The sequence below is a fragment of the Leucoraja erinacea genome, chromosome 1, assembly GCF_028641065.1.
Source record: "Leucoraja erinacea ecotype New England chromosome 1, Leri_hhj_1, whole genome shotgun sequence".
In the NCBI taxonomy this organism is placed as follows: domain Eukaryota; kingdom Metazoa; phylum Chordata; class Chondrichthyes; order Rajiformes; family Rajidae; genus Leucoraja; species Leucoraja erinaceus.
In genome coordinates this window covers 50,016,690-50,038,879 of record NC_073377.1, presented here as the reverse complement: position 1 = coordinate 50,038,879, position 22,190 = coordinate 50,016,690, and the positions used below count along the sequence as shown (strand labels likewise).

Sequence of the window (22,190 nt, the reverse complement as noted above, 5' to 3'; positions counted from 1 at the left end):
GTTGGGAGAGGCCGTCAGCCGTGCCACAATTGGAAATGGTCGCGGTAGCGATGCAAAATGACGCCGTCTCCCCATGCGTGCGCAGTGGGCCCGGTCTCCACGCATGCGCAGTTGGGGTGGCAGTTGGTTTAGAAAATTGGTTTTCCAGACAGGAAACAAAGAGTAGGGGTTACCAAGTCCCTTTCACAATGGCAGGCAGTGACTAGTGGGGGACCGCACGGCTCGGTGCTGGGAACGCAGCTGTTTACTATATATATATCAATGATTTAGTTGAAGGGATTACAAGTAACATTAGCAAATTTGCAGATGACACAAAGCTTGGTGGCAGTGTGAACTGTGAGGAGGATGCTATGAGAATACAGGGTGACTTGGACAGGTTGGGTGAATGGGCAGATGCATGGCAGATGCAGTTTAATGTGGATAAATGTGAGGTTATCCACTTTGGTAGCAAAAACAGGAAGGCAGATTATTATCTAAATGGTGTCAAGTTGGGAAAAGGGGAAGTGCAATGGGATCTGGGAGTCCTTGTCATCAGTCAATGAAAGTAAGCATGCAGGTACAGCAGGCAGTGAAGAAAATGAATGGCATGTTGGCCTTCATAACAAGTGGAGTGAGTATAGGAGCAAAGAGGTCATTCTGCAATTGTCAAGGGCCCTAGTGAGACCACACTTGGAGTATTGTGTGCAATTTTGATCTCCAAATTTGAGGAAGGACATTCTTGCTATTGAGGGATTGCAGCATAGGTTAATTCCTGGGATGGCGGGATTGTCATATGCTGAGAGAATCCACAATCAGTACCCCGTTCCTGCCTTCTCCCCATATTCCTTGACTCGGCTGCCTTTAAGAGCTCTATCTAACTCTCTCGAAAGCATCCAGAGAATTGGCCTCCACTGCCATCTGAGACAGAGAATTCCACAGATTCACAACTCTGGGTGAAAAAGTTTTTCCTCATCTCCTTTCTAAATGGCCTAACCCTTATTCTTAAAATACAGACATTGGTATAAAATAGTTGACCAAAAACACAATCAGAACACAATATTAGAGATACGAACAGGAATAGCCCATTTAACATCTGTTTCATTATACAATATAATGATATTGAAACAAGAAGCGCAGTGCTGGTTTATTTTTTTTAAAAGGGGCACAATGAGCTGGAGTAACTCAATGGGTGAAGCAGCATCTCTGGAGAACATAGATATGTGATGTTTCGGATTGGGATTCTTCTTTAGACTGATTGTAGGAGAGGAAAGAGAGTTGGAAGAGTGGTAGACTCTGGGGCACGTCTGTGTGAATGGAATGGAATGAATTAGGAATCAAGTTTACTTCAAATAAGTGTAGATGTTGCATTTTAGGAAGTCAAGCCAGGCCAGGACCTCCACAGTGAACCGCCTGACTTCACTACAGTGAATTCAGATGGTGAACATGCCAATAAGATGCAACTTATGTTGCATCAAGTGAATAATGACAGAAAATGTTCATGGTGGTTCAGTCCCGATTAGAAAGGAAGAAAAGTCAAAGTATTTTATTTTCACCTATTTGATATATATTTTGTGAATCATCTTAAATTACACGGGGAGTGTTATGGACCAGAGGGACCCAGAAGTTGCAGTAAATAGTCCCATGAAAGTGGTGTCACAGGTAGATAGGGCTTTTGGCACATGTTTATTACATGTAACATCTGGTTTCCCGTTGTCTACAACCAATTTAGTGATTTTGATTGGGAACCTTGGTATAAAGCTGGATGGTGCTTTGAATTGAGAGGAGAAGATCTACATTAGAGGATGACAGTCTCAAAATAAGGAATCAGCCATTCCAGACTGGGTTGAAAAAGAAATTTCAAAAGAAAGATCAAAGCAGAACATAATACTCCAAATGTGGCCTCACCAACAACTTGTACAGCTGAAACATAACATTCCAACTTCCATGCTCAACACCCTGACTAATCAAGGCCAATGTGCCGAAAGCCTTCTTGACCACACTATCTACCTGTGATGCCACTTTCCAGGAACTATGGTGGTCTGTAAGAGGAACAAATGTGCAACCTTGTCATTACTAGTTTTATGTTTGTACTAGATTACCTTTGTATTCTACTTTCCTTTTTTAATCAATTTCTTGGTCTTCCTTTGTTGAATTCTGACTCTTACTCAGTCCTCAGGCTTACTGCTCTTATTGGCATCGTATGACATAGGTTGAGCATCTGTTGAGAAAACCTTCAAATGCAGCATTTCAAAGCAGTACATGTGTAAAATTAGATTATTCTAAAACAGTCATTTTCTAATTGTTCCTAAAGTGCTCATTTTAAATGGCATCAATTTATCATAACTTAAGCCTGGAACAGCACTTGGTCTTCAGATTCACAACTCATGTTAACTGATTTCAAAATCTTGCCAGGATCCAGCCTGCTCAAAGCACAATAAGTGGAGTATGAGAAATCCAGTGAATGAGATTTTATTCTATTTCCAGGGCAGATCCACAATTTTCACAGCATTGCTCATGTAAGAAATTTTCACCAGCCCTAACTCCAAGCAGAGAATTGTATTTACCAAGTTTTACAAAGTTTTTACCAAGTTTTAAGTAATAATTGACGTCTTGAGGGTTCAAGTAAATAACTTCCTGCAGTGACCCAGCTGTCCGAAAACAGTTACATTTCCTGGACCTTCTTAGAAGAGATCTCATTTGAATCAATGTTTAAGAAAGAACTGCATATGCTGGAAAAATCGATGGTTGAAATTCTTAAAGGTTGTCGGAAGGAACTGCAGATGCTGGTTTACACCGACAAAAGACACAAAAAGCTGGAGTAACTCAATCTGGGTTTGGCAGAAAAGAATCGAATATAGGAGCAAATAGGTCCTTCTGCAGTTGTACAGAGCCCTAGTGAGACCACAGCTGGAGTATTGTTTGCAGTTTTGGTCCCCTAATTTGAGGAAGGACATTCTTGCTATTGAGGGAGTGCAGCGTAGGTTCACAAGGTTAATTCCCGGGATGGGGGGACTGTCAAATGCTGAGAGAATGGAGCAGCTGGGCTTGTACACTCTGGAGTTTAGAAGGATGAGAGGGTATCTCATTGAAACATATAAGATTGTTAAGGGCTTGGACACGCTAGAGGCAGGAAACATGTTCCCGATGTTGGGGAAGTCCAGAACCAGGGGCCACAGTTTAAGAATAAGGAGTAAGCCATTTAGAACAGAGATGAGGAAGCACTTTTTCTCCCAGAGAGTGTTGAGTCTGTGGAATTCTCTGCCTCAGAGGGCGGTGGAGGCAGATTCTCTGGATGCTTTCTAGAGAGAGCTAGATAGGGCTCTTAAAAATAGCGGAGTCAGGGGATATGGGGAGAAGGCAGGAACGGGGTACTGATTGGGGATGATCAGCCATGATCACATTGAATGGCGGTGTTGGCTCGAAGGGCTGAATGGCCTACTCCTGCACCTATTGTCTATTGTCTATAAACGAAATAGGTGATCTTTCAGGTCGTTACCCTTCTTCAGACTGAGGTTCAGGGGAAAGGGAAACTAGAGGTATTAAAAGATAATCGGAAGTCTGAAGAAGGGTCTTGACCTGAAAGATCACCTATTCCTTTTCTCCAAAGATGCTGCCTGACCCAATGAGTTACTTGAGCTTTTTGTGACTGCAATTATTATAGGACTTGAGAGGATAAATGCTAATTTCCCCATTGGATATGTCCTAGAATCAGGAACCCTACTATCAGGTTAAGACGTTGAAAATTAGGACTGGCATTTGAACATTTTTCATTAAGTGGATTGCAAATCTTTTCAATTCACTTGCTCAGGGAATCATGGGTTCCCAGTCATTGAGCATATTTAAAGCTGAGATTGACAGATTTTGGAGTACTAATAGAGTCAATGGGACATGGAAAGACAGCAGCATAGTACAGCTGCTGTATACATTCAGCCATGATATCAATCACTGGCAAAGCAAGCTTCAGTGACCAGAGGCCCACACTTGCTCAATTTTATAGTTTTTATGTGTTGAATCATTTTTGGCTCCTACCAATCTCAGTAAATGAAAATCCAGACAGAATTACATTATGTTTATACAAATAAAATGTTTGTCTCTTTTACAATCATTCCTTTTTAAACATTCACTAATTATTTAAAAATTAAGTCGACAAAAAATTTAAATTAATCATCGAAAATTTTCATTTACAGGGCTGGCTAGATGGTTGTGTAACACTACTCCGAAATGGTGCCAAGCAAAATATCCCAGATAAAAATGGAAGACTTCCCCTTCATGCAGGCACTGCTGAAAATAATGTCAGGTAAAGCTATTTATTTATATATTTAAAATAAAACAAAAGGTATGCCTATCTAATGAAATGCCATTGTTATGTTATCTTCACCTATTTATAGAAAGAAATAGGATGGGGATATTTTCCTAATTATATGAATATTTATTTTAGAGTCTACATATAATGTTGTTCTGTGACAGCCTAAGGAGACTCAATTTCACATAGAAACATAGAAACATAGAAATTAGGTGCAGGAGTAGGCCATTCGGCCCTTCGAGCCTGCACCGCCATTCAATATGATCATGGCTGATCATCCAACTCAGTATCCCGTACCTGCCCTCTCCATACCCTCTGATCCCCTTAGCCACAAGGGCCACATCTAACTCCCTCTTAAATATAGCCAATGAACTGGCCTCGACTACCCTCTGCAGCAGAGAGTTCCAGAGATTCACCACTCTCTGTGTGAAAAAAGTTCTTCTCATCTCGGTTTTAAAGGATTTCCCCCTTTATCCTTAAGCTGTGACCCCTTGTCCTGGACTTCCCCAACATCGGGAGCAATCTTCCTGCATCTAGCCTGTCCAACCCCTTAAGAATTTTGTAAGTTTCTATAAGATCCCCTCTCAATCTCCTAAATTCTAGAGAGTACAAACCAAGTCTATCCAGTCTTTCTTCATAAGACAGTCCTGACATCCCAGGAATCAGTCTGGTGAACCTTCTCTGCACTCCCTCTATGGTAATAATGTCCTTTCTCAGATTCCTCAGAAACATGTGTTTCAATTTATTGATTAAGACTTGAAATGAGATTGGTGTATATCGGAATCACATAAAACAGTTTGTTTCAGAAGACTAATAGTGATGTCAAGACAAGAGATATTTACTGTCACATGCACCGTTTGGTACAGTGAAATTTGGGGTCACCATACAGTCATACGAATAAAAAAGAATACAGAACACGATAGTCTTTAACATAAACATCCCCACACAGCGGATTCAAAGTTTCCCACTGTGGGGGAAGGCACCAAAGTTCAGTCATCCTCCTCTTTGATGTTCTTTGATGTCATGCACTACTTATGAAGCCAATTACTGGCATTATTGTCAATGATAATTCATTGATGCTCTACAAAATGGAGGATACAAGGTATACTCATGTGCGGCCTAACGATGGAGTTAAACTTGACCCGTGTTTGGAACTTGCTATGCTGTTTGGTTGTGGACACATACTTTAGTCAAAGATCAAGTTGGACATCATAACAAGCACAATTGTTGTTTTCCAGGCAGATCATGATGTAATTCTAATGGTATCCTGATTTAGGACCAATGGTCTTCTTTGTACCTCAACACCATGCCCAGGTATGGTATTCCTGCTATAGGAAAGATGTCATTAAGCGGAATAGGGTGCAGGGTAGATCTACGAGGATGGTGTTAGAACCTGAGGGCCTGGTCTACAGAGATTCTGCAGGATAGGACTTTGTTCCTTGGTGAGCACAAGACTGAGGGGTGATTTATAAAGGTGTATAAAATCATGAGGGGAATAAATAGTGTGGAATGGACAAAGTATTTTTTTGGAAGTAGGGTAATGAAGATCTAGAGGGTATAGATTTAAGGTGGAAGGGGAAAGAATTAATAGGAACCCAAGAGGCAAATTTTAAACACAGAGGGTGGTATATATATATATATATATATATATATATATATATATATAGAACTAACAGCTTGGGTAACTATTTGATGCAAGTCCAATATGAACATAGAAAAGACACATTTACAGATGTTTGGATAGGAAAAGTTTAGAGAGATATGGGACAAGCACAGGCAAATGGAACTAGTTTAGATGGGGCATCTTGGTTAGCATGGACATTAGGTCAAGGGATCTGTTTCTATGCTGCATGTCTCTATAACTTCAGCATTTGCCCAGCATTGCACAGCTGAACATTTGTTGAGCAGCAGAGAGCAAACCAACGAGCACTATTTACACAGATCATCGGCTGTTCAGAAATCTAAACAATTCCAGATGATGGAAATCTGAAATAAAAACAGAAAATGTTGGAAACACTCAACACTTCAGACAAGAATCTGTGGAAAGAAACAGACTTAGTATTTCCGATTGAAGGCCCTTGTCAGCACTTTCTTTTTCTGTCCACAGATGCTGCCTGACCTGCTGAGTGTTTCCAGCATTTTCTCTTTTTATTATATCAACTGCTCAGAGGTTAGTTGGTGTTTGATTTAATTTTCTGAATGTTGATAAGATTTTGCAAGTGTACAGTGTTATTTTCTATAGTGGTAAAAGTCTACAGTCTACAGGGAATGTTGAAGGACTGTTTTCTGCCTTGAAGGATTCTGTACAAATTAATTCCGCCTAGACATGGGAATATTAGCAGGAACTAGACTAAGTGGGACCCATTGGGTCCCTGTCACACGGAAGGCCTGGTCCCCCAACACAATATTCCACCACTGAGCCAAAGTCCCCAACTGTGCATTATCGACTAGTGGGCCCGCACTAACGGCAGAAGTTACGTTAAAGTTAATAACTTTGCATTTAATATTTTCATTTCCTCAACATCCCTCTTCCTACTCCTATCCTCCTCCATTCCCCCTCATCCCTCAGCAATCCCTCCTCCTCCTCGTCTTTCCTCTGTCCTCCTCCCCTCCCCCACTCCGTCCCTCACCTCTCCCTTCCTCTCCCTTCCCCTACCCTCAATCACTCCCTCCCTCCCTCCATAACCCCTGTCCCCACCCTACCCCCTCCTCTCCCTCTATCCCCCCTTTTCACCCACTCTCCCTCCTCACCTCCCCCACTTACCCTACATCATGGCTACTTCATATGCCTCTATATAACTCCCATTGTGTCATTTTTATCCTAACTACCGACATTGATTCTATACCTTCTGATCCTATATCATTCCTTGCCAAGGATTGAATTTTATTCCTTACCAGCAGAGCCATCTCACCCCACCGGCCTAGGTAATGGAGGAGGTAAGGGGGAAGAGATGGAAGGGGTGATGGGAGGAAGCAGAGGAGGGTGGTGGAGGGTGGGGAGAGTGAGGATAATGGAGAAGGTGAATAGGGGACTGAAGTGGGAGAGTGAGATGCGTTCACATTGATCTTATTATTTAACACGTTTTTGCCACGTCAGCGCAGTTGGGCGCTATGAGTGACTGGTGCAATATTGCTTTGGGGGACCAGGCATCCCGTGTGACAGGGACCCAATGGGTCCCAATTGGTCTGGGCCCAAGCCCGCGCATGCAGCACCTCCCCTCCCCGATACAACACGGATCACTAATCAGCGGAGAAAGGCAGGCACACGGACTGCACGGAGGAAGGCCCCAGCCGCCCCACGGACACGGGCATATTCATCCACTTGCACTCCCTCGGTCTCTTGGTCGCACGGGTAGACCGCTCGCAGTCACCCGGCAGAATGCTCCTGATTCCCCGTCGATACCGGCAAATCCATCCCATTGCAAACAACCGCTCCCCCGGACTCCCGGTTTAATTACCCGCAGCTGGCCGGCAGAAAGCCCATTGCGCCCCGCTGGCAACATCTAATCATGTCCCTTGCACTGCCCCGGTCTCCCGATCACACACGAATATCACACGCAGCCGCCCAAGCTGCCCGGCAAGCGACAGGAAATCCATGCCCATTGCCCACCTCATCGGTACCGCCACATTGACCCACGCTAACAAATTCCCCCGCAAATTATCCACCTCAAGCAGTGGTGCTTTTAAATATGCTCCCTTACACATGTATATCATGAACCAAATCATCAGACATCATGAACCAGTACGCTGACCCACACTAATTCACTCCGCTCCTTCAGCTTTCCCTTTTACATTGGAATATTTTCCTCGCTGCAGGCTGCGTCCTCCAGCGACTGTGGTGGTGGTCGTGCCCTCCGGCAACTGTGACCATCCCCTCTGGCCGCTGCTGACCGACTGAGGTGCTGGGCAACACCGGTGAGGTGGGCCCTGCCGGTGACTGACAGTGGATGCCTCCAATCAGTGCGCCGATGGTGCAGGAAAGGGCGTCGCCGTCACAGCTGTGGCGGTGACTGACAGGAGAGAAGACCATCTACGTGGCGGTGACTGACCCAAGAGGAGATCAATCTGCGCATGCACAGTTTTAAAGATTTTTAAACCTTAATAACTTTTAAAATATACATCGATCAGGCCAAAACTTGTTGCACTTGCAGCACAAAAATCGTAGCGCTATCATGTACCGTTTTTGCGCAAATAGGAAAACAATGCAAACCGGAAGATAATAAGATGGAGTGTTTTAGTTATATACTAGACTAAGTGGGACCAGTTGGATCCCTGTCACACGGGAGGCCTCGTCCACCAACACAACCCATTCCCCAATACAATATTTCACCACTGGCCTGTTCCCCCAACGCAACGGCAGGAGCATTCTATAGCGGGGGGACGGGGACGGCTTATGGGATGTGGGGGAGAGGACGTGTGTGGGGAGGGGAGAGTGTGGGTGAGGGCGTGTGGGTGGGGGAGGGGATTGTGTGGGGGGGAGGGGGTAAGTGTGGGGAGGGGATTTGTGGAGTTGTGGGGGTAGGGGACGGGGTGTATGTGGGGGGGGAGAGGGGTGTGGGCGTTAGGGGGGAGTGTGGGGGGGGGAGGGTGTGGAGGAAGTGGGTGCGGGTATGAGGGAGGGGGCTGTGGGTGTGGGGAGGAGGATGTTGGGGGGGTAGGGGGGTAAGGGGGGGTGTGTGTGTGCAGGAGGGGGTTGAGGTGGAGGTGGTGTGTGTAGTTGAGGGGGGTGTAGGGGAGAGGGGTGTTGTGGGGGGGGGGGTATGTGGACTCACCGGTTCCCGACCCCGGCTCCAACCGCACTCCTGGCTCCTGACTCACTCAGCAGCTCCCGTCCCCAGCGCCTGTCGCTCTCACAGCCCCACCCATGAACACAGCCCGCCCCCGCCCAAGAAACACAGCCCACACTCCGCGGCTTCAGCTTTATTCTCGGCGGGCTTCAGGACGGGCGGTTTCTGGACGGGCGCTTCTAGATGGGCGGCTTCTGGACCTGCTCACGGACTCAGCCCCGCCTCTAGGGTTTTATTCTCCAACGTTACCTTCATGGTGACTGACAGGCGAGAAGACCAATCTGCTGATCTCACGATTTTTTAAACCTTCATAACTTTTGTAATCGTCCATTGACCAAGTGGGACCATCATTGCCTGTGGCAGATTGTGCTTCCTCAGCTGCCGCAGGACGTACATTCTCTGTTGTGCCTTTTTGACTGGGGAATGGATGGTGGCCCCCCATTTAAGGTCCTTGGAGATGATGGTTCCCAGGAACTTAAAAGCCCCCACAGGTGCGACTGTGGTGTTGTTGATGGTGAGGGGGGTAAGGGGAGGGGGAGCTCTCCTAAAGTGTACAATCAATTTGACTATCATAAGAGCATTGAGCTCCAGGTTGTTACGAAGGCACCAGGTCACTTCCTGCCTGTAGGCAGATTGAATTGAATATCCTTTATTGTCATTCAGACCTTTCGGTCTGAACGGAATTTCGTGCCTGCAGTCATACATATAATAAAATAACAAAAACACACAATAAACACAAATTAACATCTACCACAGTGAGTTCACCAGACACCTCCTCACTGTGATGGAAGGCAAAAGTCTTAAAGTCCTTGTTCTCCCTCTGCACTGAGGCGATCCAGGCCTCCGATGTTGTGATGGTAAATAAGTCCGTCCCATGGCACAACTGTGCTCCACGAATGGGCCGGTTCAAGCTCCGCGGCCCGGGGTGGTCAAAGCTGCCGCCCTCCAGTCCAGCAGACGAAGCTGTTGTTGCGGGAGCACCGGAAAAACAGGTCACCAACCTGTGACCTGCGAGCTCCCGCCGATGTTGTACACTGGGCCCGCGGCCGAGCCCTGAATTCAGGTCACCACCACCGGAATGCCGCCACAGCCCAAAATCTGCCAGCCTCGCGCTGGTAAGTCCTGGCTGACTCTGCCCCTGGAGCCTCAAGGTCAGTCGCAGTTGGAGGCCGCCAGCTCCACCATTAGGCCTCAGCGCAGACGGAGACAGGGAAGGGGGATACAACAAGAAAAAGTTGCATTCCCCCGAAGGAAGAGACCAAAACCATGTTTCACCTCCCTCCCCCCCCCCCACATACACAACCTAATAAACTAAAATGTAACTAAAACAGGACATAAGAAAACAACAAAAAAAGAAAAGACAGACGGACTGCAGGCGAGCCGCAGCTAACAGGCAGCGCCGCCACTCTTCCTCCCTATCTTGTATCAGTCATATCAGGGTTGTGTTGTCTGCAAACTTGAGAAGCTTGACAGAGGAGTTAGTGGAGGTGCAGTCATTGGTCTAGGGAGAGTAGATGAGAGGGGAGAGTACGCAGCCTTGCCTGAGGGTCTGCGGGTCTGAGATGTGCTTTCCCAGCCTGGAAACTGTCAGGAAGCTGGTGATCCACCGACTGAGGGGTTCAGGAACAGTCAACTTGGAGGACGCAGTGGGAGGCAGAGGAGGCAGTGAGAATAAACATAGTCAAGATAGCAATGGGATTCTGTGGGGACTTTTCGTAGATACTAGCTGCTAACCTGTTCTTTAGGATAGTGAGCCAGATGTCAAAAAAAGATAGGGAAACATATTAAAGATGGACCATATGGAAGTAAGAACAGGGTGAAAGTCAGCATCAAAGAGAATGAAATTCTTGAAACTTGTACAGGCAGCATCAATACATCATCAATGATTAGGAAATCGAAATCAGAAAATGGACAGTGTAATTAAAACAAGGATTTCTCCATGTATCTACAAATGGACAGCCCGACCTGGATACATGTGGATTTCCACAACTGCACTTTGATTTAGCAGTTTCAAGGTTTCTTTCACATGTACCAATTAAGGTACAATTAAATTTGAGTTACCAGTTGGACAGAGCCCTAGTCAGACCACACCTGGAGTGCAGCGTAGGTTTAAAAGGTTAATTCCAGGGATGGCGGGACTGTCATATGTTGACAGAATGGAGCGGCTGGGCTTGTACTCTCTAGAGTTTAGATGGATGAGAGGGGATCTTATTGAAACATATAACATTGTTAAGGGTTTGGACACGCTAGAGGCCGGAAACATGTTCCCGATGTTGGGGGAGTCCAGAACCAGGGGCCACAGTTTAAGAATAAGGAGTAAGTAATTTAGAACAGAGACGAGGAAACACTTTTTCTCACAGAGACTTGTGAGTCTTTGGAATTCTCTACCTCAGACGGTGGTGGAGGCCGGTTCTCTGGATACTTTCAAGAGAGAGCTAAATAGGGCTCTTAAAGATAGCGGAGTCAGGGGATTTGGGGAGAAGGCAGGGACGGGGTACTGATTGGGGATGATCAGCCATGATCACATTGAATGGCGGTGCTGGCTCGAAGGGCCGATAGCCTACTGCGCAGTACCTGCACCTATTGTCTATTGTCTATTGTGAATCAGCTTCCACTGCCTTCCGAGGCAGAGAATTCCACAGATTCTCTGGGTGAAAAAGATTTTCCTCATCTCTGTTCTAAATGGCCTACCCCTTATTCTTAAACTGTGGCCCCTGCTTCTGCACTCCCCCAACATCGGGAACATGTTTTCTGCCTCTAACATGTCCAATCCCTTAGTAATCTTACATGTTTCCATAAGATACCCTCTCATCCTAAATTCCAGTGTATACAAGTCCGGTTGCTCCATTCTTTCAACATATAACAGTCCAGCCATCTCAGGAATTAACCTTGTGAACCTCTGCTGCACTCCCTCAATAGCAAGAATGTTCTTCCTCAAATTTGGAGACCAAAACTGCGCACAATACTCCAGATGTGGCCTCACCAGGGCCCTGTACAACTGCAGAAGGACCTCTTAGCTCTTATTCTCAACTCCCCTTGTTATGAAGGCCAACATGCCATTAGCTTTCTTCACTGCCTTGTGGATCTTAAGGTGCAGACAGGAGAGAAAAATGTGTGTTTAGATGAGTATGAGTATGAGCTCACCTTTGTCCCACTAAACTGTGAATACCATAATATTAAATAATTTTAGCCCTACTATAGCCTTGCAAAAGCCTCAATAATGATGGTGAGCACCATTTGTTCTCTGGGATAAGATCACGCAGCTAAGCCAGTACTCCATTACTTAGCGGCTGCTATCTCCATTTGTGTACCATCTTGTCTTGCATGAGAAAGGCAAGTGTTTCAGTGAACAATGTACTATTTAGATGATGCATCTGCTCAGGCTAAATACTTTAGTTGACAGTGCATACAGGGTGTGAGAAGTGAATGTGACACTTGCACTAAGTTCATGTTCAAGTTCAAGTGAGTTTATTGTCATGTGTCCCAGATAGGACAATGTACAATAGAGCATAGTAGGCATTTACTACAAAACAGATCAGTGTGTCCATACACCATTATATAAATTTATACACACCTGAATAAATAAACTGATTGTGCAAATAACAGATAATGGGTTATTAATGATCATAGTTTTGTCCGAGCCAGGTTTAATAGCCTGATGTCTGTGGGGAAGCAGCTATTCCTGAACCTGGTTGTTACAGTCTTCAGGCTCCTGTACCTTCTACCTGAAGGTAGCAGGGAGATGAGTGTGTGACCAGGATGGTGTGGGTCTTTGATGATGCTGCCAGCCTTTCTGAGGCAGCGACTGCGATAAATTCCCTCGATGGAAGAAAGGTCAGAGCCGATGATGGACTGGGCAGTGTTTACTACTTTTTGTAATCTTTTCCTCTCCAGGGTGCTCAAGTTGCCGAACCAAGCCACGATGCAACCGGTCAGCATGCTCTCTACTGTGCACCTGTAGAAGTTAGAGAGAGCCCTCCTTGACAAACCGACTCTCTGTAATCTTCTCAGGAAGTAGAGGCGCTGATGTGCTTTCTTGATAATTGCAGGAAAGATCTTCAGAGATGTGCGCGCCCAGGAATTTGAGGCTTAGTGTGTGGGGTGAAAGGAATCACATGAATATTCTGTCTGAATACTACTTGATAGGTTGGTTGGTGAGTGATGGGGATGTCGTGAATTGTGCAGTGTCTGCGGCTAATAGTGCAGGTGATAGTATATGACCTTTGCATAACCTTGACCATGCATGAGACCATTAAACTTCTTGCAGCTCTGCATCCAGATCCATGGGGTTGAATCGTTGTCTCGATCTCCAGGCTACCTGTTCCCATCACATTCAGAGCTTCTGTCTAAACATGAGGAATAATGGTTATCATTGGGTTTTTTTCCCACCTCTTTTAACAAGTCCTGCAGTAATTACTCAAGTTTGAAGTCTGTCCTCTCTCCTGCAGTGACATTCCACACTCTTACCCAGATTAAATTCACTTCTTACATGATCGCCAGTTCCCATTCCAGACAAAATTCCCTTCCTTTTTAAGAGCTACAAGATTATTTTAAGCAGTCTAACCAGATGTAGCAGGGACTGGTAGATTATAATATTGGGCTCTTCGCCAATTAGGAGTAGTTTTACCTTTGTCTGAAAACTAAATTCCGATAATAAGCTTCAGCATGGAATAAGCATGTTGCCTCCCTTGCGATCAATTTTCTGGAACTATACGATTTGGCTGCTGGGAAATCCATACCTGGCTCCACACACTCCCATGTCGCTCATCCTATTCAGTCCAGTCTTATTCTTTCTTTTCCTTACAAGACACAACAATATATTTTATGTAAGCCAGTGATCTGATGCAGCACATTCTGATTACCAGATTTGATTGGGTTCCTATCGGATTTATACCAGGAATGTATCCAAAGGCTTGCAACAAATAGAGATTAGCACTTGGCACAGCCTCCAGCAGCAGCAGCACTGCCAGATCATGTGTATTGCTAATGCCATTTCCAGGAACTCAGCAATGTCAAAACAAACCATATACAGTGAACACTCACAATAATGAACCACGGGGGGAGGGGGGGGGGGGGGGGGGGGGGGGGGGGGGGGGGGGGGGGTCATGGTGCCCGTTATTGCCATTGACCGCTAGATCCGGGTATGAAGGGTAAATATTATTTTTTAACCCAAGGCCGGGTGGAAAGAAATGTGGCATCGTAGTGGGAGCAGACAGGGTGGGGGTTGATTAAACCAACAGGTATTCACAGGTCGGGAAGCCACAGAGCCCCTAGTCCCACATGCAGTGCATCGGGATGGGCTTCACACTCATGCCATCTTCATGCTGCTCGCTCTCTCGGCTCCCACAACCGTAGACATGGCACGTGGCACCAGCTCATGGAGTAACCTGGTGGAAGTGGGAGGCGGTGCAACGGGAGTCTGGTGACAAAACCAGGTGACAGAGGCATCTGTTGCCAGGGCGACGCAGGTGTAGGACCTCATGTTTTGGCGGCCGCTGCAAACCTGTTACCAATGCAAAGCTCTTCATGAGTATGTTACTGCTCACTTCCCACCGTCACCATACCAATGTGCTGTGCACCGGCTGCCAACCGCATCCACGATAACCAAACTCTGTTATTTTGAGGTCTGTAATTGCAAGGGTTTACTGTGATCTTCAAAGCACATTTGCTTTAGATTTACTTTGGATTTTACAAACTGAATTTCATAAATTATTTTTCATAAATTATTTTTCCATTTAGTTAAATGTACAAATAAGCAAATGGATCCTGCCAGCCAGTTCAATTTTGGATGCAAATTACACAATTGAGCATTTCAATGAACTGTCGACAACAATTTCCGAAAAATAATTGCTTCATTAATTACTTATTTTAGTCTTCTATTTTGAAGGGGCTACTATTGGACATTATATGGTAGGATCTCTACAGTCAACACACAATTAAAATGTTCCTCAATCCAAATATTTATCTTGCACAACATTTTCTCGGAAATCGAAGGATATCCATTGACAGCTCCAGGAACTTGGGTTAATGTTTGCATGAAATCCCCTGAAGAACAGCTTGCGTTCATAATGGGAGCAACGTTTTAGCAGCCAACCGTATCAGGCAGCCTCAGCCTGAAACATAACTAATTTTTGTACTTATGCTTCCATATTACTAACCAGTTGTCAAAAGCTACGACACAAATATCCAAGAGTCCTTCAGCAGAACAAAAAAGGCCTTCAGCCACCAAGTCCATGTTGGCCATCAAATACAACTCCTACATATCTTATTTGTATAAACGTTTCCCATCTTTGCATGAAATCCCCTCAGATTTTTCTAGGAGTAGCTGGAGACATTGCATTTTTCTCAAGAGGTTATCGAGCACTGCCTTGAATCTTCAAAAACCCAGATTACCGAGCCTCAGTTGAGTTATAGCAAACCTGTGCTTAGAGGCTAACTCAAAGCCTTTAACATCTTGTTTAGTGAAGTATAGAAGAAAATGGGCCTTGACCTCAATATCAGCAAGGCAAAGGTCATCTGCCAAATTGCCCCACAACACCACACTGCCTGGTCATAAACGTTCACAGCAAGAATGCTGGAATCATTGACCACAGCCCATATCCTGAAAAGCACCTCAGCCTCCACTATTAATAGGTAAATCATGTCTGCTCATCTCTTTCTGCTGCAATTCAACTACTTTATTGTTAATTAAAAGTTGAACAGAATCTGATTTGGAGACTAAAGCAGAATTTTATCTTCAAAGATGCTGCTCTGAATAAGTATGTGGAAGAGGTTAATACCTCCGGGGAAGTCTTTTCAAGCCAGGGTTCAAAAGGCCATTATCTCACATAGGAAGGTGGTGGGAAGAGAGATAAACACTAGGATTGAACTGCATCCAGATCCTTAAGGGCCTGTCTCACGAGCATGCATGCAGCAAGCGCGACCTAACGTGGTCGCTTGAACCGTACGGCCTCGCGGGGCCGGTCCCACTTCGATCGCCGGAACCGTATGGAGTTGTGCGGAGCTGATCCCGACATCGCATAGGGATCCGAAAAACTGACCGTGTTCAAAAATTCCGCGCGGCAACAGCCTGCCGGCCCGCAGCCACCTCAACAGCCTACGCACCGCCTTGACGGGCATGCGCAGCGTCTCGACGGTGTACGCAGTGTCTTGATGCCGTACGTCACGCGTGAACTTCCCGCGGACTTCGAACGAACTTCACGTCACTCACTCGACCTCCGCGCAGCCCCCGCTCCCGGTTTGGTCGCGCTTGCCGAATGCAGGTCATATGCTCGTGGGACAGGCCCTTTAGGATCTGATATATGCAAAAGTTGATATACGTCATAACCAACCTCTCGAAGCCATTCATCACCATGGACATGAATGAGTACAACTAGATCATAGTTATTGAGATCTTGGGCACTATCCTTTTAAAGCAGGTGGGGATCTTGAACCATAGTGAGTGGATGTTATGAAAACTCCAGCCATTTGGTCTGCAAAGGTTTTAAGAATGTAGCCAGGTACACCATCAGGGATCTGAGGGGTCGACTCATGAAAGAGCTTCAATCTCAGAGACTGAGATCAGTAACAGGATAGCAGTAACAGGATCAGTCCGAGTCAGCATGGATTTACGAAGGGGAAATCATGCTTGACTAATCTTGTGGAATTTTTTGAGGATGTAACTAGGAAAATGGACAAGGAAGAGCCAGTGGATGTAGTGTACCTGGATTTTCAGAAAGCATTTGATAAGGTCCCACATAGGAGAATAGTGGGCAAAATGAGAGCACATGGTATTGGGGGTAGAGTGCTGACATGGAGAGAAAATTGGTTGGCAGACAGGAAACAAAGAGTAGGGATTAACGGGTCCCTTTCAGAATGGCAGGCAGTGACTAGAGGGGTACCGCAAGGGTCAGAGCTGGGACCGCAGCTATTTACAATATATATTAATGATTTAGAAGGAGGGATTACGTAACATTAGCAAATTTGCAGATGACACAGTGTGAACTGTGAGGAGGATGCTATGAGGATGCAGGGTGACTTGGACAGGTTGGGTGAGTGGGCAGATGCATGGCAATGCAGTTTAATGTGGATAAATGTGAGGTTATCCACTTTGGTAGCAAAAACAGGAAGGCAGATTGTTATCTAAATCAGGGGTCGGCAACCTAAGGCCCCCGAAATCATCCAGCCCATAGGCGGACTTTTTTTCCCGTAATCATCCGGCCCACCGAGCGCGGTTGAAAAAACGAGCGCCAAGCTCTGGCTGCACCGCATCCAGCGCGAAGCCGCCGGCACGGCCGCACACCTTCTGTGAACATGTTTAAGAAAGAACTGCAGATGCTGGAAAAATCAATGGTAGACAAAAATGCTGGAGAAACTCAGCGGGTGAGACATGCAAGGATTGCATGAGGCTGCCTCACCCGCTGAGTTTCTCCAGCATTTTTATCTACCTTCTGTGAACACGTGATTTGATGCCTGTCATCCGGGGTGGGATCCATGTGTACACGTGATAAATGTGGCCCGCCATCCGCTCACAGACATGCGTCCCGGCCCATATGCAGAACAAAGTTGCCGATCCCTGATCTAAATGGTGTCAAGTTGGGAAAAGGGGAAAGTACAGTGGGATCTGGGGGTCCTTGTTCATAAGTCAATGAAAGTAAGCATGCAGGTACAGCAGGCAGTGAAGAAAGCTAATGGCATGTTGGCCTTCGTAACAAGAGGAGTTGAATATAGGACCAAAGAGGTCCTTCTGCAGTTGTACAAAGCCCTAGTGAGACCACACCTGGAGTATTGTGTGCAGTTTTGGTCCCCTAATTTGAGGAAGGACATTCTTGCTATTGAGGGAGTGCAGCATCGGTTTACAAGGTTAATTCCTGGGATGGCTGGACTGTCATAGGCTGTGAGAATGGAGCACCTAGGCTTGTAAACTCTGGAGTTTAGAAGGATGAAAGGAAATCTCATTGAAACATATAAGATTGTTAAGGGCTTGGACATGCAAGAGGCAGGAAACATGTTCCCGATGTTGACGGAGTCCAGAACCATGGGCCACAGTTTAAGAATAAGGAGTAAGCCATTTAGAACGGTGACGAGGAAACACTTTTTCTCACAGAGAGTGGTGAGTCTCTAGAATTCTCTGCCTCAGAGGGCAGTGGAGGCAGGTTCTCTGGATGCTTTCAAGAGAGAGCTTGATAGGGCTCTTAAAAATAGCGGAGTCAGGGGATATGGGGCAAAGGCAGGAACGGGGTACTGATTGGGGATGATCAGCCATGATCACATTGAATGGCGGTGCTGGCTCGAAGGGCCGAATGGCCTACTCCTGCAACTATTGTCTATTGCATATTGTCTATTGTCTATCACAGTGTTGTTGAGGATTCTTGAAGGTACATCCTCATTCTCTTTTTTGAAGCAACCATAGAATGAAATAGGTAAATGTGTCACTGTCACTGTCACTTGAACTACTTGGTTTCTCGTTAATAGAAGTGATGATGTGAAATCCCTACCACAGTTGCCAAGCATCATCTGATCCTACACTTTAGACCAAACGTGTCTCCATGTTCTTGATGGCCTTTTGGGGATCCCACCTGGACTTATATGTCCCTGTATCGCCTGACTTGAATACTGCAGATCTGGTCCTCGGTAGTCTGGTTCTATCCAGAGATGTCGCCTGTCCCGCTGTTACTCCGGCATTTTGTGTCTATCTGGTCCTCAGTAGATTCTGGACATTCTGGATTCTGGTTCAGATGTTACAAGGCCTTCTACGCCTGCACTCTCAGGAACAGCTTCATCCCCAGAGCTATAGCTGCAATGAACCGGCCCTGCTGAGTGCCCCCCACCCCCATGAACTGTCTCCCTCGGATGGTCACGTAGCACATCGACCCGGCACAGACACATTTGCACTTTAGACTGGTTTGACTGTTTGACTGTTTTACTGTTCTTTTTATAAATCATGTTTCTAGGGGTATCTAAATCCAAAATTAGTTGTTTAAGTTATGACATTGGATGGAAGCTGCATACCAAATCTCGTTGCACATATGTGCAATTACAATAAAAGATATTATTCTTCTTATTATTATTATTATTATTATTATTATCATCCAAGGTTTCCAGTTAGGGAACACTCCGATGGTCTAACATTGAGCCCAGGCACCCTAAAAATGCTGGAGTAACACAGCGGGACAGGCAGCATCTCTGGAGAAGGAATGGGTGACGTTTTGGGTTGAAAGTATTTTTTTGGCTACTTGAAGTTAGATAAGTCAATGTTCATACCACTAGTGTGTAAACTACCCAAGCGAAATATGAGACATTGGAGGAGGCCCAGGACAGAAAGATTGGGAATGGGAGGAGGAGTTAAGGTGCTGAGCCTATCGGGAGATCAGGTAGGTTTAGGCAGACTGAGTGGAGGTGTTCAGCGAAACAATCACCGAGCCTGCGCTTGGTCTCACTGATATACAGGAGTTGACACGGAACAGTTGTCAGGGCTGACTTTCTTGAATACACAGATACCCCATTATTGATAGACAGACATATATGCCTAGGACCATGTTGATGTGCAGTGACAAAAAAGTCCAGAAGCTTCCCCCATTTCTATCACAATGATGCAAAATAACAAAATAAAGATTCCTAGTTTGATGAAGACCAATTCTAATGCATTCTTCAACTGCTGCCTATGTGCAAGAAGAAGGAGAATGCAGACAAATTGAATGATTTCTACAAATTCTTTCTCTTGGGATCCAGTACCAACCTGATTTTCCCAGTCTACTTGCATATTGAATTCCCCCATGACCACTGTAACATTGGCTTTCTTACATGCCAATTGCAACCAGGTTCATTCCTTACCAGCAGGACCACCCCACCCCCTCTGCCCATGTTGTGTCCTGGAGTCACCACTAGAGGGCTCTGTCTCGTAATGAAGGTTTCCTCAGGGAGTGTCCCTGGGAGATCTGCAGGGTTTTAGCAGTAGTCATGTTTGGCTTGTAATAAATGCACTTTGGGTTCTGTACACCAAGTGTAGTTTGTGAGTTATTTAGCCCTCGAATACAACAGCTCGCCCGCCTGTCTTTGCAATAGCATGTGTATCCTTGGATGTTGTGCTCCCAACTCAACCCTCTTTCAGCCACTTGTTGGCTATGATGGAGAAGGCATCGGGTTGCATCATGTGATGTTTGTTGACCATGTAGAGCAGCTCCTCTAGTGCTTGTCAAACGTCTGCCGGTGGCAGGATGTAGACTGTTGGCATGAAGACGGAATGAAGAGGGATGGCTTCACTTCTAGATGTTCCTGGAGGCGAGAGTAGTAGTTGTACAAGACCACCATGTTCATGCACCGTGAAAAGTTTACCATGAAGTAGAATCGGTAGATTATGCCGTCCAGTCCATACAAATGATCAAGAAACATTTGTGCTGAAGGCTCGAATCTGGAGAGCTGGGGGTAAGTCACGTTTCTGCAAAACTGAGTACAAGATTCCCTCATGACCCTTTGGTAAAACAGTCTTGCCCTCAGGTCACCCAACACTATTTTCTAGGGATAGTACATTGGTCAAGAAAATTCCAGGGAGAGGGAGGGTCATAATCCCTCACACATAATTTCTACTTGCATCCTCTCCCAGTGGCCATGTTTCAAGGCACAATGGAGAGCTCCCCTGTGCTTCTGGATATTGAAAACACTGTGCCTGCTTGAAACTCGTATGTCCCAGCAACTAAAGATGCAGAACAGTTGTTGGCAAATCTTCAGCATACATTGCTGCTTTCCTATTCTATGAATGAATGCGATTTCCAGAATAATCTTGGCATGGAAAGGCACCCTAGCTGTCAAGATCCAATTGTCTATACAGTCCAGAAAACCAATGTAGATTCTGATGTTTGGATATAGGAAAGATCCATGGACAAAAATAATGCTGCAATTAACTTGCCTCAATTATAATATCCAACAGATGGGGTGGAATCTTTATTTCTACATCTGGTCTGAAATAAGCATAAAGGGTTTGATTTTCCCCTGGGATCATATTGTCACTGTGGTTTATTCGATATGCAGGGAGCTTTCAGTGTGAAGAAAGGTCCCAACCCGAAATGTCAGCTATCCATGTTCTCCACAGATGCTGCCTACCCGCTGAGTTACTCCAGCAATTAGTGTCCTGTTATGCTGCCTGACCCGCTGAGCTACTCCAGCACTTTGTGTTTTTATTTGTAAAGCAGCATCTGCAGTTCCTTGTTTCTACATCTGAGCTTTCATCCGTGTAGCACTCTCAAGAAGATTCTTCCCACAACTAAATCAGAACATCCAATATTTGTGCAAATTTCTTCAACAATGTTGTACAAAAAATGGAGAACAGTTTTATATCTGGCAAATATGCTTGTTCCAGCAAAATCTAGTATTGTAACTAGTATCCAGGTTTTAAATATATATGTAGGAACATTTTTTATAAATAAGATACACTAATTGCAAAGATAGACACAATAGACACTGCTGGAGTAACTCAGTCAGGCAGTATCCTTGGAAAAGGGTTCAGACCCGAAATTTCACCAATTATTTTTCTCCAGATATGTTGCCTGACCCGTTGCTTTACTCCAGCATTTTGTGTCTATCTATGGTATAAACCAGCAGCTACAGTTCCTTCCTACACATTAACTCTACTTCTTCCAATTGTAAGAAATGATGCCTTTGAAATCCACAAATGAACACATAAATTACTGTCTGTTGTAATAATTTGTTTAAAAACTATATTTTATTTGCTCTAGACTCTTAGGTCTGCTGTTGCAGCAAACTACTATGTGTGAAATAAACCACCAAGACAATGAGGTGAGTGTAAATGTGATTTATTTTTAACGTTATTTACATTGGTCCAATAAATACCTGTGAATTATTAATGTATAAGAACCATGTTAACAACGTTAAAATCCTGTCATCTGTAGTTCTCCAAAATCAGACAGGTGACCAGAAGGAACAATATAAATTCAAAAGAAAGATTGGGGCACTATTCAGAAAATGTGCTACATTTTTTGAATAATATATAAAACAGACGAGTTGTACTAGCAAATGAATGAATGCATGAATGAATGAATGAATGAGTTTATTGGCCAAGTATTCACATACAAGGAATTTGCCTTGGTGCTCCGCCCACAAGTGACAACATGACATACAGTCATGTT

General features: G+C 45.1%; 1 protein-coding gene across 1 annotated transcript in view; it reads left to right on the top strand.

The window, feature by feature from the left end:
* ankrd55 (ankyrin repeat domain 55) overlaps positions 1-22,190 on the top strand; it is a 70,114-nt gene that overhangs the window by 19,768 nt on the left and 28,156 nt on the right. Inside the window, exons 4-5 of the mRNA XM_055634538.1 lie at positions 4,167-4,276; positions 21,780-21,840. Of these exons, the coding sequence (XP_055490513.1) occupies positions 4,167-4,276; positions 21,780-21,840 (171 nt within the window). The remainder of the gene's footprint in view (positions 1-4,166; positions 4,277-21,779; positions 21,841-22,190) is intronic.